Below are 18,149 nucleotides of genomic sequence, written 5' to 3' on the forward strand. Positions count from 1 at the left end.
ACAACCACACTTGTAATCTTGGTGTAAGGAACACGTGACAAAATGCCTGTTTGCAGGTCTTGTCTTTCAGTTCTGATATATGGGAACTCTGTGTTCTCTCTGAGCCCAGATAATACTTTGTGCATCAATGTTAAAATATAAGTTAAAACTGCTTGAAGGTTGGAAAGTATGTTGTGTCTGCAAAAGAGTGCCTCTATTGATATTTATGCTCCCATCCAGCTTATGTTACCTATTAGACTCTACACCACCATCTGGTTGAATTAATGACTTGTGAAACTCGCCTTCTCGATGACAGACATTGCAGTGTGACATTCTGTAAAACAAAATAATCCATCTTCTATGTTTCTCTTCAAGAGAGAAAACTGTTATTTCCTTTCAAACGCTTTGCAGAACTTGCCTTGAAATGAAGTGAGAATGTGGCCCTTGAAATGTTTTAAAACTTGTTTGAATAAATAACTTCAAGAAAACAAACATGGGGAAGTACCATAAATAAAGGTGTCTTACATCCAGAGTTCGTGCAACCTGGACAGCATGGGAAGGATTACATTTTTAACTGACAGCTGTGAAAGGACTGCTGTGACCTGAGACCGCACTGTGAAGTTAAAATGCAACAAAGGAATGTGCAAGTTGTTCTGGTCATTGTTCCCAGCTTCTGGGCAATACTGCAGATCTATGCATAATCCTGCCTTTCCTCAGGAACCTTATTGGGTGTTTTTTCTTCTTGTTTTCTGTTGTCCCTCAGCACAGAGAATATGTATACATATTATTTTCTAGTTTAATCTGTGTCCTTCAGTGAAAAATCTCCGTGGTAAGTCTTGCTCTTAGTATATTCCATTATATTTATGAAGAAACAAAATAAGCTTTCATTATTGTTTGCCCATTAATGAAAATTCAGATTGCTTTTTGGGTCCAGACGAAACAATACTGCATAACTTTTGAGGCCTTGAGAAGAATTCTGCAACAGTCTTGAAGTACTTCTCTAATATTAGCTGCCAGTGCATCCAAGAGTTTCAATTACAGCTGAAGTTGTCTCTGCAATATGTGACTTACAGCACTGCTTTAGGCTTGAAGAAGTCGGTTACAAAGCTCAGTAATTAGTCCTCAGTCATTAGTCAAATCATTTGGGTTTTCTGCTTCTGTTGGGGAATAATAGTAAAGACAACCTTCTTTTGGGAAAATAAACAAATTAACCACAGCAACAAACAAAAACTTCTGAGGTCTACTTAAAAATGCTTGTATATAAATGATATTGCTACTATAGACAAGCATGCTTCAATTCACATATTTGGAAGAATTCTCCTGAGGTCAGCATGTAAATTTTGCCTTAACTTAATGGACTGATGGAAGACTTGTTTAATGGAACCCTTACAGACAACTCTAGCTCGGCACAGGACTCAGTAGTCCTTACACTCATTCTGCATTTGTTATTTTATCTAGCCAGGCTGTTTAATTTTCTATCACTTCAGCCTTGCTTTTTGCTCCCGGTTAAGTCAAGTTTCCACTCATTCTGTGTACACCAGAGGTGGTTTTACCACCATCCTGCACATCATGAGCCACAAACAGCGAGTGTCTGTGAGACTTCCTCTTAGATGGCCGTCTGTCTCAGCTTTGAGGATTGCAGACATCCTTGCAGAAACTTCCCTTCACACACATTTCTGTATCACCCTTGTTCACTTTAGAGACAGACAACTGAAGAAATCATATAACCTACCCACTGCTAATTCTCAGCAGGTCCCAGGAGCAGAGAAGAAATTCTGACGCCTCACCCAAAATTGCGGTTCTCCCTAATGATAACTAAGGAGTGCTTGGCACAGGAAGAAAAGATAAGGCAATGGTATCAATAAGCTCTTCCCTCTCCTCGGCTTTTCCTTCATGTACTTCATCCTAGTCAAGAGGGATTAGTTCTTGCAGACCAAATTTATTATGTTCTTCTGTATATCAGACATGACCTTCTCATGAACAGGCATTCTTAAACAATGCTGAATTATGAATGATGAGTTCCTGACAGCAACAGCTCAGATCGAAATTTCAGCAAATGTCAGACATGAGGTCAGAATTCATCTGAGTCCCTGAGGAAAAGGAACTCAGCAAGGAGATTTGCCTGAAGCCTGTTTGTGTGCGTGTATATGTTCATATTCTCATCTAGTAGTTACAGCAGACCAGACCTAGTGGATCCAATTTTGCTTAAGGGTCAAACCCATGAAGGATTATAATAATTTTATTGTGATTTTATAGATGCATCTATTTCAATTGGATATAATTATGCCAGTTGTGTGAGGATCTGTTTCATGAGTATGAGAGGAAGGTTTGGATGTGTACTGTGAATGGAAGCGGCCTCATCTTGAAAGGGAGTTTCTTGTAGCAGGTCTGTCAGGATATCCCTCCAGAATTTCACTGTACTGCCTTGTCTTCACATTACTGGGTCTCCTGGCCATCCACATCTCTCATAGGCACTGAAGCCAGTGCTGTGCAATGAAAATCTGGTCTTTATAGCTTTCCTAAAGACACTGTACTGATGTACAGCAGCGATGGCATGTTTGTTAAAAATTGGCTGTGCTCATCTGCTATATCAAATAAATCCACTATTTATTTCCCTGAAAAATTGAAAACCACAGTACCTGTGGGTAATGGCTCGATGCATTCCATGTACTAATGCTTGTAGATTTTTACTTCTTTTTCCACTTTGTAACTAGGTAACATTACTGATCACATACAAAGATGTTTTGGAAGTCCTTTTGGCACTGCTCAGAACAGAGGTTCTCTGTATTAGGGAACAAACTCTACCTTTGATCAGTAAGATCCTTGCTACCATTTTATGTTTCTTTCCTGTGCATTCCGATTCCTCTCTGTAGCTGAAAAGTTGATTGTAAATGTTGTCACAGTAATAATATTGTTACTGCATGATAGCTGAAAAACAAAGATGTGGCAAAATTTTCAAGGAGAAGTAATACATATATTTTTTTTTCCAAGGCCAGCTGATACAGCCAGTTAAAAATGGATTACATTTAGGCACCATGCCTTTCCAGGAATATTAATTTGATATTGTACTTGGCTGTAGTTGAAATTCTGCCCCTGCAATCGGATTATATAAAACTGTCTGTTATGCTAAGGGCTTAAAATGTTTTGTCACTGAGAATACATGTTTGTTAGTGGTTTTAACAGTGCTGCAAAGTAAATCGTGATAGATAGAAGCAGCATGGGAATTTACCAACAGGTCTTTGTACTGGCAACTCTGAATGTTCGTAAATGCATTCACAATGTTTGTGTTATTCTTATAAAAGAAGATGTGGATGTTAGTTTTTTCAAAATATATCATATGAGTGAATACAGTGAAACCAGAATGTTCAAAGGTAACACCATACATCAGCTGATCTAAAATGGTGTCTAGAATAGATGATGATTTCTGGACATTTTTGTGTTGAACATCTGGCCAAAACACATACAAAATGAGCACAGAGTACTTATAGCAGTAGGGAATAAGAGCTGCCATTATACACTCAACTCTTCTTTTTCTTTTTTTTCTTTTTTTTCTTTTTTTTTCTTTTCTTTTCTTTTTTTTTGCATCTCTCTTCTCCCTTAGAAAATAAATCCAGTCTTTGTATAGACTCCGCTAATGGAGCATGAAATACAGCAGAACTGAGGAACTGAGGGCACAGCATAGAACAAGGTATTTTAGTCAGTTGGTAATCAAGTGCATTTGAAAGATAAGAGATTTATCTTGTAGGTGTATTGCCCAATAGCATTCTCATAAACTGAAAGGCTGGTATAGCCTAAAAGTTGACCCCAAAACAGCTGCTCTGCTGAAATCTGCAGAACAGAAGATGAGTGGGATGTTGAAATGGGGAAAAAAAACCTATCATTTTGGTAGAGAGAGGGCTTAAAAGGGGGCAAAGACAAGGCACCTCAGGGTTTTTGTGGAAACAGAAGATTTCCCAACAGAAAGTATGCAAAAACTGGAATTTTGAAGGGAGACAGCTATGTTCTCTGTGTGTGTTTGTGTTGGGGATAACGGGAAGAGGAGGTGCTGCCTTGTAACTCTCAGAAAAGGTCTTTGCCCTTCCCTCTGCACAGCTTTCTCAGGTAGAGCCGCAGCGTAAAGCAGAGTGTCAGCTCCACCCTCGGGCAGAAAGGGAAATGCAAAGCCAGCAGCTGAGTACAGCGAGTGCAGGGATGCTCATACACGACGTGAATGAATGCCTGCATGGTTGTGCAGTTTATGTAGTTGTGATAAGTAAACGGAAAAGAGAAAACTGGAGAAGAGATGGATTTTGCAGTGAACCCGGGAAAACTATAACAGTTTTCTTCCTGATCAGTAGATAGTAACAGTATTTCTACTTAATGTTTAATAAAATGCTTGTTATTCACTGTTCTCACCCACTGCTTTTTCTTTCTGCTTTTTGGCTGTACCTGTCCTGCTTATGGACCATGTCCAGAATAGTTGGCCTTTCTGGTTGTGGACCTTACCTTAGACCAAAGTTATGGAGATGAGATTAAACCTTACTACCCAACTACCATAACAGAGTACAGCAGAGAATAATTATAGCTGAATTTCTATCTTTCTACTGTGATTTATAGTCATGGATTGCTGATCTCTACATCTTCACAATGGCTGCAACCTCTCATTGAAGTACTTAAGACTGTTTCTTTGAAAGCAAGATTCATGTTCAGCAGTTTATCTTACTTTCAGTTTATTCTCCACCTGAAATCACTATCTGTAACATAAAATATCAGTGCACTTCTTTTCAGTCTCACAGACAGAGGGAAGGGAAAGAGGAAATTTCTACCTGTGTAATAATGAGGCCAGGCATTTTTCAGTCCTCCATGACATGCCAGTTACAACATAACAACATTACAGGCTCTGCTTCATCTCTGTCTTCATAAATCTGGCTCCTTGTGGGCTGCAGGCAGGAAATGGTGATAGAGATACAGCCATTGCTCTAGGCAGACTGTGGACTGTTATAAATTCAGTGAACAGCCTGGGGACTTGAGGCTGGCATATATTCAGGGGAAAAAAGAAAAAAAAAAAAAAAAGAAGGGAAAAGGAAAAAAAAAAAAAAAGGAAAAGCAGCTTTTTTTATCCTATAGGCTCAGATTAAAAATGCCCCCAAATCTTGTGTCTATCCAGGAGCAAGTCCCCTTTACTAAAGAAGCAATCTCTTCCTACATTAGTTAGGCAGAGGCTACATCACTGATGAAATTAACAAATAATTGTATAGATTTCATTTCTATTTATTTCTTTGTATTTAGGTTGGACAGTTAAGGAACAGCAGTCCTTTCTATTTTCTCTTTGTTCTTTTTCCACTTCCTGGTTTCCCAAGCCACACCAAGACTCCGGTTTGTCTCTCTTCTCAGCTGAAAGTGAGCAAAGAGGCAGAATTTAATTTGGAGTACTATTTTCTGCTTTTTAATCGTTCATAATTATGATAAGTCTAGCTAACTATATTTTGAATTAGTCTCTCTAGAGATTGAATAGTTCCGTTTGGTTTTAGAAGAGTTGATGGAAGTGCCTTATTTACGTTACTGTTGGTAAACGGCTTCCTCACCAAAAATACAAGTTTATTTAGGGAAAGTGAAAATATTTATCCTGTTCAAAATATTTCTGTCAGATGTTGGCCAACAATGCACTTCTCAATTTCTTTTCCTTCCCATTTTGTCTTGAGAAAACAGCTCTACTGCACTAGACAAATTTAGAATATGAAGTGTGAATAAAAGCAATACTTCTTATGCAATAATAGGTCTCTGGCACTTTTTCATTCATTAGACACCACCTTGTTAATATCTTTTTTGGTAGCATGTATTTCTACACAGCAACACACCATGGAAGACAGTATTTTTCCTCCTCTCAAGCACCAAAAGCACGTTGAGATTTCCAAGCTTATATTTTACTGAGAACTGAGCAGTGTCTGTTAGTATGCAGCTGAAAACACTGTATAAACAGCAGGTTCTTATTTATGACTATTTAACTGCTACTTTATGGTCAGATATTCTACTTTAACGTTATCAAACTTCCTCTTTGCTTTCTTTCCTTCATCTAAAGCTTCACTCATCATTAATTCAGGGGGAAGTTTTGGACAGGCAAAGAAGGAACCGTGGAATGTGGGGCTGTGCATTTGCAAATGCAGAAGCTGGTTGACCAAACTTCTTGTCAAGGGAAACCACAGATTTTTTCTGATTGACCTTTGCCGTATGACTTGCTTTCCTTCCTGCTCTTGAACAATGCCAGCAGGTTGGCTGGCATGGACAGCACTTCCCTGCACCATGTATTGGGCTGACTACTCTCCTTTTCTTGAACGGTTGTAAATGTCTTCTTGCTTCCATGGATGTCCCAGATATGAAGCATTCAAGACTGTCTCTTATCTGCCACCAAGCTCCAGAGTGACCCAGGTAGCACCAGAAAGTCCTGAGCACCTTGTCAGTCACCTGGACCAGGAATGTGGCCATGCCTGCATTCCTGAGGATTCAGTCCATACATCCTTTCTCCAGAGACACAACCCATGGTGCTGCTTTTTTTTTATGTTGTTTGTGTTTGATAGTTTGCTGAGTTATCCACAAAGCCACCCCTTGATGTTCTGCCTTGAGGCTACTCAAATGCATACAACCATATGGGTTAGGCACTGCTGGATCTGCTGGAGATGAGCTCTGCAGAGAAGGACCTGGGTGTCCTGGTGGGCAATAGGTTGACTGTGAGCTATCAGTTTGCCCTTGCAGTCAATTCTGGGGTGCACTAAAAGGAGTGTGGCCAGCAGGCCAACGGAAGTAGTCCTTCCCCTCTGCACATCTGGAATACTGTGTCCAGATTTGGGCTTCTCAGTTCAGAAAAGACAAGGATCTACTATAAAGAGTCCAGCAGAGGGCCACAAAGGTGATGTGGGGCTTGGAGACATTTGTATGAGAAAAGGCTGAGTCCTGAAGCTGTTACTGTTTATACATCTCTAAGCTGTGAGAGTCAAGTCTATGGAGGTGGAATCTTTTTGGTGGCAAGCAGCAATAGAGCAAAGGGCAAAAGGCAGAAACCAGAGCACAAGAAGTTCTGTACAAAGGAAGAACTGACAGAGTGACAGAGTTCTGTCTGTAGAAGCTCTGAAGTCTCCTTTGGAGATGTTCAGAACGCGTGCGGAGACACTGTCCTGCGTGACCTGCTGCAGGGAACCTGCTTTAGGAGGGAGCTGGATGGTCACTAGAGCTTCCTTACGACCCCTCCAATGCTGTGATTCTGTGGTAACTCGCAGCCTCCTGACCCGAACTCAGGTCTGACTCAGCAGGGCGAAGCTTAGGGTGTGCCGGCGCTGCCCTGCTGCAGCCGGGCCGGTCGGCAGCCGCCTCACGGCGCCGGGCCAGATGCGAAGGTGCGGGCAGGCTCCTGCAGGTGACAAGACGGCCACCAGGATGCGCTGCGGAGCGGCGCGGCAGCCCCGGGCCAGAGGCGGGAGCGCCCCCGCCGGGGGGGGACCGAAGCTGCGGCTGCCGGAGAGGGGGCCGGGGCTGCGCAGTGGCTGGGGGCCGCGGCGCCTCCTCAGCCCCGCACTCAGCCGCGGGAGGGGCGAGACGAGGTGGGGAAGCGGCCGCGCTCCCCTCACGGCGCTGCCCTCGGGGGCCAGCCCGAGGCGGGACCTCCCGCGCGGACCCGCTGCAGCCCGGTTCCTGGCCGAGCAGGGAAGGGGCCGGGGCCGGGGCCGGGGCCGGGGCCGGGGCCGAGCGGCGCACACCTACGGGGCGGGATGGAAATGTACCGGTGCCGCCCGCAGTGAGAGGAGAGCGGCTCGGCGGGAAGCGGAGGGCGGGGAGCGGAGCGACGCGGAGCATCGCATCGCATCGCATCGCATCGCATCGCCTGGCGGGGAAAGCGAGGGACCAAATGCCTATGAAGAAGGGCGGCAGCAGCCACCGCCGAGAGAGCTGCCAGCCGCGGCGCAGCCCCGGGAGGAGCCCTGCCGCCCGCGGGGTCGAGCCGCCCAGCGGCGTCCCGCTCCACCCCGTCCGCCGGGGCTGCGATGGGCGCGGGCGGCGGGCGCGGGCCGGGCCGCCGGGCGTAGGGCGCGGGCGGCGGCGGGGCTGAGCGGCCCCGCGCGGTGCGGGCCTGATGCGGGAGCGCAGCCCGGCGCCGCGGCAGCGCTGCGGGAGGAGGATGGCGGGGCTGGCGTGGAAGTGGCCGCGCACCCGGCTGCCCGTGGGGGCCAGCGCCCTCGGCGTCTTCGTCCTCTGCTGGCTCTACATCTTCCCCGTGTACCGGCTGCCCGACGAGAAGGAGATCGTTCAGGGGGTGCTGCTGCAGCAGGGCAAGGCGTGGAGGAGGAACCACACTGCGGTCGCCGTCTTCAGGTAGCGGCCCAAGGGCACGCGGGGACGGGCGGCGGGGACGGGGACGGGGGGCCGGCGGTGCGCGCAGCCCCGCGCTCGGGTCTCCATCCCCGTCCCTTTGTTGTTGGAGCCCGCGGGGCGAGGGCCGGGCCGGGACCCCGCTGCCGGCAAAACTTTTCGGGGTGGCTCGTCCTTGCCGTGCCGGCTGCGCGGATGGGGGCTGCGGGAGGCGGGCTCCGGCTCTGGGGTGAGCCCGGCTTGAAGGAGTGTGCTGCAGGGGGGATGTGCGTGTGCTCTCCGATAGGTGTGTGTGCGAGGGTGCGGACAGATCTCCCTTTCCGCGGGGAAGCTGGATTTTCAATCTGTCCTCTAAGCAGCGCATGTGTGCGGTAATCAGGCTGCCCTCAGGAAGGCTCTCTTTCTTCAGTAGCTGCCGGAATGACTTTTTTTTTTTTTTTTTTTTTTTTTTTTTTTTTTAAGATGTCCTGCTGCATGTTGTGAATGCAACTCAGCTTTTGTTTCTTGGTTGTGAACTGGGGCCGGTGTGCGATCACTTTGCATCTCGTCCGCTGGTACAACCAACTTTGCGGGTTTCCAAAAGCACAACCTTGAGCTTAGGAGCAGGAAAGAAAAACAGTGAGAAGTGACAGTGGGTTTGTGGTAATGCCATCTGCTTGGGTAGGCCTGAGAGAAGCCCTCCCTCTAATACAGAGCTAACAGCCCCTTGTCCTAAAGCACTGAATACAAACCGGGAGGAAACTGCGTTAGTCTTCTCAGGTATTAATTCGACTAAATCCTGTTTCACCACAGATACACATTTTTGGTACAGATTATTATTATTATTTTTTTTAATATTCCTGTTAGGTGATGTAGGAAGGAACCTGATGCATTATTTTTCATGTTTATAAACCAAGTGTTGCTTTGAAGTCTGAAACTACCGCTGCAACTTCAGTTACAAAAAATAATTTTAAGACTGTTTCAGCCACATAGTTTAGAAGCAAACTCAATGTGGTTCCTCAACCGTTCCACTTCCCTGCATGTTTTTCCAGTGCTTAAGCACAGTGGCTTTCTCAAACATCCTTATTGAAGATTGTATCTTGCGGTAAAATAATCTGCTGTTTCTTGTCTTTGCCTCTTGATCAGTTACTGCAGTGCTAAACAAAAGGAGCCCTAAATCATTTTGATTCAAGAAATACATTTTATTTTTGAAGGAAATTTTTCCTGGAGATATGTGTATTGAATAAACCAAAGTAGTCAAATAAAACATAGACATAGAACTCTGTATTTTTACTGACATAGATCTGCTTCTCTGAGAATTGGTAGAAAGCTATGAAGTCAAAGTCCATATGAGGTAAACTGGTCTATATTGTGAAGCAACTAACAGAAGCAATGTCAATCTCTGTGCTACCATTCTTTTTTTTAAGAGGTCCACGTTTCAGTTGCTGCTGGAAACTGTCTATAACTATGAGCTTCTGTTTTAACTGGGGCATATAGCCTGTGTCTGGACCTTGAATCAGTACTGCCTGCTATAATAACCTAATACGAGGGGGATTGCTCTTCTCCCTAGTCCTCCTGCACATGTTCTGGTTCTAAAACAGTTGTGAACAACAAATCTGCTAAAAATCTTTGAGGAATTGCAAGTTCTCACATTACTGTTTTGTAGAATACAGTGTTTGCATCTATTTCTTTGTATATTACCATATTGTATAATAATACAATACAGGTGTTCAAATATCCAGGTTATTGCTGCCAAGAAAAGAGCTGACTGCTCTGTATTTTGCTTACTTGGCTCCTATTGAAGTAGCTTGTGGTCCCCAAGCAGTTAACTTTATATTAACATGTTTTTCAACATGGGCAGTGCTGCTCTGTTATTGTAAAGCAGTTGATGAGGAAACTCTGTAAGACTCGGGTTGGAGTATTAGACAGCAGGCATTCTTTATTATCAGCACTAGATGCATGGGAGAAATGCTCCTCCAATCATGTGTGTCTTGTACAAAAAGGTCTTCAGTGTATATATATTCAGAGGTCTTCCCAGAGGTACATACATATTCAGTACAAAGTCTCGTGGAACCTCACTTATCTATTCAATACAAAGACACAGACCCCTCCCATTATCTAAGCAAACTACAAGGTTATCTCTTAAGGGATTTATCAAGCTGCAACTTGTATTAGTTCCCTTTGTATTCTGTACCTGGAGAAAGAGAGCTTCGGTAGCAGCTCAGCAAGGTCAGAGAAAACTCCCGTGGTAATCTGTGTTGAAGCCTGGCAGCTGGGTAGCAGCAGCTTCTTAATCTGCACGGTGGCTCCTTCCTCCTCCTGCCTGTTAAAAGCAGAAGCCTTATGTAAAGGTCTGACCAACGTACATTCTCATTTATGCAAGTATCCATGCTGTCCTGGTACTTGCAGAATAATTTAAACCAGGTTTTGCAGGTTTTGAGTTTGAATATAGACTAGTAGAATTGTTTTCCAAATATAAGCACCTGTGTAAACAGCCATGGATCTCTCAGACTCAATCTTTCACTTGCAGTATGTGCAGTTGTGAAAAAGGACAGGTTGTGAGAGTAACAAAATGAGCAGGATTCAGCCTCTGGCTTAGGCATGAATCTGTTTCAAGCATGCTCTCAGCCCTGAATTTGTATGCACGATTTCGTGAGTAATCTTTGTGTGACGTTTGTGTGCTGGGTCCCACTGCCGTCAGCATGGTGGGTGTCTGTGTAGCAGTTGTCTAGGATCTCAGATGGAGGGACAGGTCCTGAAAAGCCTGAAGATACAGATGAGGTTATTTATTAAGAGCCCTTGGTCCAAATCCTTTCCTCTGCTGAATATAGCTTTCTGTGGAAGCCTTCTGCCCGTTCTGGGCATGTGAAGTTAAGCACAGACTCATAGCAAAACACTGCTATTAACATCCTTTAAGTTTCAAGATGTTACTAGCTGAAGACCATCAAACTCTGCTGTGGAAACATCTCATCTCTGACCAATGCTGAATAACAGCCTGTCAGTAAGATGGTAAGCTGCTTGATCCCCAGTTGCCCACTACACAATCATCAGAATAGGAGTGAGACTGTCATTAGAGTCACAAATGTTTAATGCTTCTAATTTACTAGGGGATAATGACTGGTCATCCTCTGATGTGCTTAACATTATTGCTCCTTAATTGTTTTACAAATCACTTAATTTTTTTAAGGGCTTAGTGCTGTTTAAATTATTTAGGAAAGAATTTTGTTAATTGAAGTTTGTTATTAGTGAAGTAAGTGACATGTAAGAATACCTTTAGGATTATTTTATTTTAAATTTCTGCAGCTGATTGAAGTTGGAGCTGAATCTTTCCATCTGCTTTATGAGCTCTATACAACCATACATCTCAATTGCTCTGTATGTATCTGACATTTCTTAATTTCTTGGCCAGGGTGGACTCCTTTGGAAACTCAGCAAGCTATTTTGGACAACCCTGAGGTCTCCTATGAGGACAGGCTGTAGGAGCTGGGTTTGTTTTAGCCCGGAGAGTAGAAAGCTCCGGGGAGACCTCATTGTGGCCTTCCAGTACATAAAAAGGGACCTACAGGAAGGATGGGGAGGGACTTTATCAGGGAGTGTAGTGATAGAACAAGGGGAGGTGACTTTAAACTAAAATAGGTTAGATTTATATTAGAAGAAATTCACAGTGAGGATGGTGAGGTGCTGAACAGGCTGCCCAGATAAGCTGTGTATGCCCTATTCCTGGAGGTACTCAAGGCCAGGGGTGATGGCGTCCTGGGCAGCCTGATCTGGTGGCTGGTAGCCCTACCCACAGCAGGAGATTTGGAACTAGGTAAGGCTTTAAGGTTCCTTCCAACCCATTCTATGACTCTAAATGGTCTCCCACTGCATTAACCTAAGGGTTTGGGTGGCAATTAGTGACTGAGCTAAAGGTTAGAGACTCCTCAGGAAGAAATGGGACAGTCTCATGATGAGGACAATGGAAAGGCTGCGCTTGAGATTCACTTTGTCTTTGCTTTTGCTGCAGCAGCTTTGTGTGATCCTGGAAGGTTGCCCAGGCTTTATTCTGGGGGGGCTTGGCAGAGCTGGTGGCAGACATTTCCTGTGAACTCACTGTTTGTGACCTGCTTCCAGTCCAAAGCAACTGCTGCAATTTGGGTCTGCTCCCCAGTGCTGTCACCTCCGTCCCCAGATTCACACTGGCCATGCTTATCTTGGCAGATGGTTGCTCTGCTGTTTTCCTTAGTTTTGGCCTGTTGTCCATTTTCCAGGAGCAGAGAAGTGAAGCTAATGGCCTGAAATCACAAAGAAGTGGCTGAATGTCCAGATAGAATATCCAGGCTCGATGGACTCCAGTGCTTTCACAGCTCTTAGGCTGTGTAGGTGTGGACAGACTGTGAGAAGGCTTTTCTATGATTAGCTTTCAGCTGCCATGCAAAAATAATGTGCGGTGCCGGGTGGGTCTTCCTACTGTGGTCTCTGTTAGCTGTTAATACCTGTACGTCGGATATAACCACAACAAACACTGAAGAGCATCCTCTTGTACAAATAATTTTCATTTGAGATCACATTAATGTAGAGCTAGAATTCCAGGTCACCTCCCAGTCTGAGTGAGATGAATGCTATTGCCAAGTCAGCAGGAGTTTCCTTAGTTTGGCTGGCTTCTCTTCTGCCTCTTATGATGGAGGCACTGCACATTATATAAGAGGTGTGATCCTTGCCAGGATAATTCAAGGCAAATCTGAGATGAAATTTCACCTTGCTCAAGTTGACTAGATAAGAGTTTTGCCCTACTTAAACATCTTTATAGGATACTAAATTATTCCTTCCTATTTCACTGAGACATGGGCAGAATGGCTTTAAGGTCAGAGCTGGGAACTGCTGGATTGAGGTTACTTTTGCCTCCATATCTCATGAAGCCCAGTCCTAAAACTATCAGATACATTCAGATTTTGTGCTTTAGTAGTTGCCAAATCCAGCTTATTTTGCTTTCTGGAGTAGGTGTCACTACTGCACGTCTGTATTTTTGTCTTGCTAACATTCTGAATGGCTTTTTTTTTCCCATTATATGTGCTACATTTGGTGACAGTTTGGTATTTGTAATTTGTAGGTTCTTAGTGTCTCCATCTGAGATGGGAAATGGTTCTGGCAGAGGGCAACAATTTGAAGAGCTGGTTAAAGATGAGAGAAAAATGGTGCTCTTATCCCATTTTGTTGTTTGGAGACTGTGGTGAAGAAATCAAGCTGTGGAGAGGTCTGGGTCCTCATTTAAGACCCTCAAGCTCTTAAATGTCTTCAGATACCTAAATTACATGAAAATTATGAGAATTAGTTATCTGTGTTGGTTCAAGGAGTCTTTGCAGATTAGGGCTGTGGTAGCAAGACAGGAATTGACTTCAGGATTCCTGAGTTGCTTCCTGGGTCTTCTCCTGCTCATGGTATATCCTTCCTTGCCCCTAAACAGGCTTTTCTTATAGACTTTGTTTATGCCTACCTCAGGAAATGTGCAGTCAGATCCCTATTTCTAATACCTGCACTTGGAGAGCTTAGAATTGCTGCTTTCTTTGAAATTTGTGAAGGCACCATGCTGCCAGCATTTCTGGGAGAGTGCAGCCAATTCTGAGGCTCCTTTCCTATTAGCTGGGAGCATCTGAAGGCCCACAGCCAGATTCTAGGGAACCAGAGGAACAGTGATTTGCTGGAATTTAGGTTACCTGGCTAGGGCCCCGAATGTCTGCTATGTGCATATGCAGGTAGTACTGGGTTTATATAGTTGCACATCTGTATTTTCTCTTTTTTTATCTTGTGGTGGATGTAATGGGCACTGAATAATCCATACAATACAGTAACTTATGATTTATTGCCATGCTTGTAATTTTCATCTTCACAGCAGTGAAGAAAACAGCACATTTGATGTGTTTTCAATGACATAGATAAAAAGACCTATTTTTGAGACTAGTTCCTACTAGGTAAATGCATGGAAAATGAATTACCTGTCTCCTTTCAGAATTTATCTTCCCATGGTGAGGAAGAACCTCACTGAATTGAAGAAGCTATTTCGACTCAATCTTCCATCGTTCCAGTTTTCTAAGCATTAAAAATACTTAATTTTAAACCTTTCTATATATTTTCATCTTTTTCTGTATGCTAAATAGGGTTTCCAAAATGCAAGGAAACCACTCTTAATTGTTCCATGTTATTGCAAAGTCATTTAAACATAGCCATGTGCAGTTAAATTCCTACTGAAGCACATTAATCCATGTTACATTACATTTGTAAACCTCAGGAGAGATTAGAGTTTCATTTTGTCCCAATTTTTGTGTATAGAAAACCAGGGACAGTTCTTCTCTGGGGTTTTATAACCCAGGTGGATTAGATAAAGGGTGGAGTGGATGTTGACATCAATATATTTTTAGAGTAATTATTTCAGAAGCTCAGAGATTCTGTTATAAGCTGTATCTGTTGCTTTAACAGCTTAAATCAACAAATTGAGCTATTTTTACTTCTCTTTCTATTTCACCAATCTGGAAAAGGCCCTCCTGAATTTCTTGGTTTAGAGACTATTTTACTTGGTTTTTGACATTTTTTTTTGGTGTCAAAAGCCACCCTGCCTATTTATGGATTGTGTAGGCTGGCCATCCTTGTAATTGAGGAGTAACTGCTTTGTGTTTCCTGTTGAAAATGAAAGACAAACAAATGAAACATGTATTTCTTTTCAAGTGAAGGGATTTTAATGTTTTCCTGTGTGCTCTGCCTTGGCCAAATTTTAGCTCTGGTAGTGCTATTTCATCTGTATTTGGAGTTTCTGTTGTATATGATGTTCTACTTGCACTCTCAGTGTTGTGTTATGGCAAACCCCAGTGCAGGGAGATGAAGTATCTACTGATATAGGTAATGCTCAGAAGCACCACAAGATTGAGAGCAGTCCAAACAGCATTCAAATATGCGATTAGGGGGTGATTCTGAATCCAAGGCTCACTGATGCCTGCCTCTCTCAGTGACAGTCAATAAGAGTTTCGCTTAATGGGAAATAGGATGAAGACTCTCAAGTTACTCAGCTGTCTTTAAGTCTTTACTTTTCATTATCAAGGGAGACATGATTCTGTTTCACTGTGTACTCTTTTTTGTACAGGTAAGGAAACATTTACAATGGAATTTAAGGAAGTGTTGCCTGTTACAAGGCTGCCTCTCATAACTGAACTTCAGGTCTGGGTCACAGGTGACATCAGTGGGGAGTTCTGGGAACAACTGCCATTCCCTACTAACATTCTTGCTTATACTGTACTATAAGTTTGCAGAGAGACGTTCTATACTCTGAAGGATTTTCAGCCTGAGAACACGTACAGTGAGATTTATCCCAGTTGTACACATTAGGAATTTTGGTTAATGGAGTAGATTTCCCATCCATTAGTATATTTTTCATGCAAAGAAATAGCTGGGCTGTTTGCTAGCGACACATCTTCCATGTATTCTCTGGAAGAGCAGTTCAAGAACCTGTGCTGGGGATCTGGTAGAATAGTGGTTCTCTTGCCACTCACAGCATCACCTGCAGGTACCAGCTTAGTACTGGGAAAATGCTGAATGCTTTTCTGTACATTTTTGTCACCTTTCCAGGCCTTCCACCAAACCATTAATCTTTTTAAAAGGGATTGGAATAGCTCTTTATTCAAAGTACAGTATTCACTTGAGGAATTAAATTAATCCCTGTTCTCAGGTACTAACTTATAGTTTTGTTCTCCCCAACAAGTTGCAATGTTAGAAAGCAGTGAGGTGATGCATTTCTGAAGCATGGAGGATGTTTCTGCATTATATCATTTGATGCATACTGCTGCTTGACAGAGGTTAAATCTTTCTAAAATCTTTCCAAACGTTTGCTGCACGTGGGGAGAAGCAACATTTTAAAGGGAGGCAAAGAAACAATGAGAATCTTCAGTAACATTTCAGCTGTCTCTTGAGCGGGCAAGAGAGGGGAAAAGTACTGTTGTAATAGTGGAGGAAAAAGCTCTGCAGAGGGATCTGAGCTGCACAGAAAGATTCTGGTCCGTGCTAGAACAGTTGGTTGTAGGCCATGTGACACAATGAAGCAAAAGGAATACCTTTGAAAGAAATATGTGCTTATCTTATTTTTTTTTAATTTGCTTTTTATTAGGCCTCCATAATTTTTATATTATTCATGAAGAAATACTGTTGGCATGAAAAACTCTACATACCCCTCTACTTCTGTCTGCTTGCATATGTCTTCCCTGCCTTTCAGAAGAGTTATCTGAAAACCAGATAGCTCAGGTGTAAGTTTTGAGAAAATTCATCTGTTAGTCACAGCCATTCCTTGGTTAAGGAGAGGAGTTTAAAATCATTACTCTGGGGGTCTTTGTCCAAGAGTATTATGAGATGCCAGAACCAGGAATTTGGCTTTTTTTCTGGCTCCAGATCTGAGGCTCTGCAATCCCAGGGTATCCATCTGCAAGATTTCACCTGGCTTGGTGATCATTGCTTGACTCCTAGAACAAAGCAGGAACAGATGCTGAGCAATGCATGCTTGCAGTTGATGTGAATTTTGGAATGATGCAAAGACTGCTGTTGCCTATTCTTTAAACAGGTGTGCTAGCTCTTGCAATCTAGTGAATCTATGACAGATTTCATTTCAGGAAATGAAAATGAATAAGGACTTTTTTAGGCCTTAACTAAAGTGTAGAGCTTTGAATGCATGAATGGGGGGCTCATATGCTAAAAGGCAAATAGAAATCCATTGCAGATAGTTGTTTTCCAAATGCCTAATTTCTGTGCCTTAATCATAATTCTGGGGGTCTTACTCATGGCTTCCAAATTCCGTAGGGATTGTTATGGCGAGAATTACATACCAACCCACAATTACATGCTGCTGCTTCTTCTACTTTTTCTTTTCTTTCTTTCTTTCTTTTTTTTCTTTTTTTCTTAACTGAGGAAGCTCCAGCAGTAAAGTGAAAAGGAGAAATGAAACCCACCTGGGAATTCCTTGATAAGGCATGCTATTAACTGAAAATTTTGTCTTGGCACCTAGCAAACATCTAGCCCAAACACACTTGCTGAGCCTTATGGACAAATGCTGCGTGTCTCCAGGGTTTAATATGCTCTGTTAGATGAAGCAATAAAAATGCACATAATATATTTATTCTTTCTATCCCACTCTAGTCATTGCCTTTAAATGTTTAAGCATGTCCAGAAGAGAATGTGGTGGAGTGTAGAACTTGAGTTAGCTGATCCAAAAATGGTAACAGAAACAAAGAAGTAAACCTATCACTAGAGAAATCATGTCTTTTGATAGTACTGTTTAGACAACAGAACAAATGAAAACACTTATCTTATGTAGTTCAGTAAATACTAATTGGTCCAGCGTGTGATAACATGTTTATTTTTGTGTTGGGTCTTTGCTGAGTGAACATAGGGCTTTCTCTTTTTGTTTAAAAAAAAATCTGTTCTGTACTCCACTTGTCAAACAGACAGTAGCTGGTGAAAATCTTGTACTGAGAGTATTGTTGTCTGTTGATGAAGTTCTTCCCCCACTTCATCTGTGGAAGAAAGTATTGGCTGCCCAAAGTAGTTATAACCAGCTGATTTTGTAAGTTTAGATCTGCATCGTTGAGAAGGGCAAAGTTACTTCTCCTGGTATTGGGGTGAGTGGTCCAATGGAGTTTTAAGTGGGATGAAAGCTGTCTTCTATGTCGCATAATCAGGAGCATGGCTGTAATGAGCTTTCATTTGAAACTGGGGGCCAGCCTAGGTGAATATGAACTTGCTCAGAACTACAGATCTTAATAAGTTCTTTCCTGAATTTGACTTAATCATGTGGTTTCAGTTGTCTTGTCTGACTATGCAGTGTGTTCTGTGAGACACTCCTT

At 43.0% G+C, this 18,149-nt stretch overlaps 1 protein-coding gene across 1 annotated transcript in view; it reads left to right on the forward strand.

The window, feature by feature from the left end:
- The first annotated feature begins 8,050 nt into the window (after nucleotides 1–8,050).
- ST8SIA1 (ST8 alpha-N-acetyl-neuraminide alpha-2,8-sialyltransferase 1) overlaps nucleotides 8,051–18,149 on the forward strand; it is a 127,949-nt gene continuing 117,850 nt past the window's right edge. The window contains exon 1 of the mRNA XM_031597143.2: nucleotides 8,051–8,319. Within this exon, the coding sequence (XP_031453003.1) occupies nucleotides 8,081–8,319 (239 nt within the window). The 5' untranslated portion in view covers nucleotides 8,051–8,080. The remainder of the gene's footprint in view (nucleotides 8,320–18,149) is intronic.

The sequence above is a fragment of the Phasianus colchicus genome, chromosome 1 (assembly GCF_987193195.1).
Source record: "Phasianus colchicus chromosome 1, bPhaCol1.hap1.1, whole genome shotgun sequence".
NCBI lineage: Eukaryota > Metazoa > Chordata > Aves > Galliformes > Phasianidae > Phasianus > Phasianus colchicus.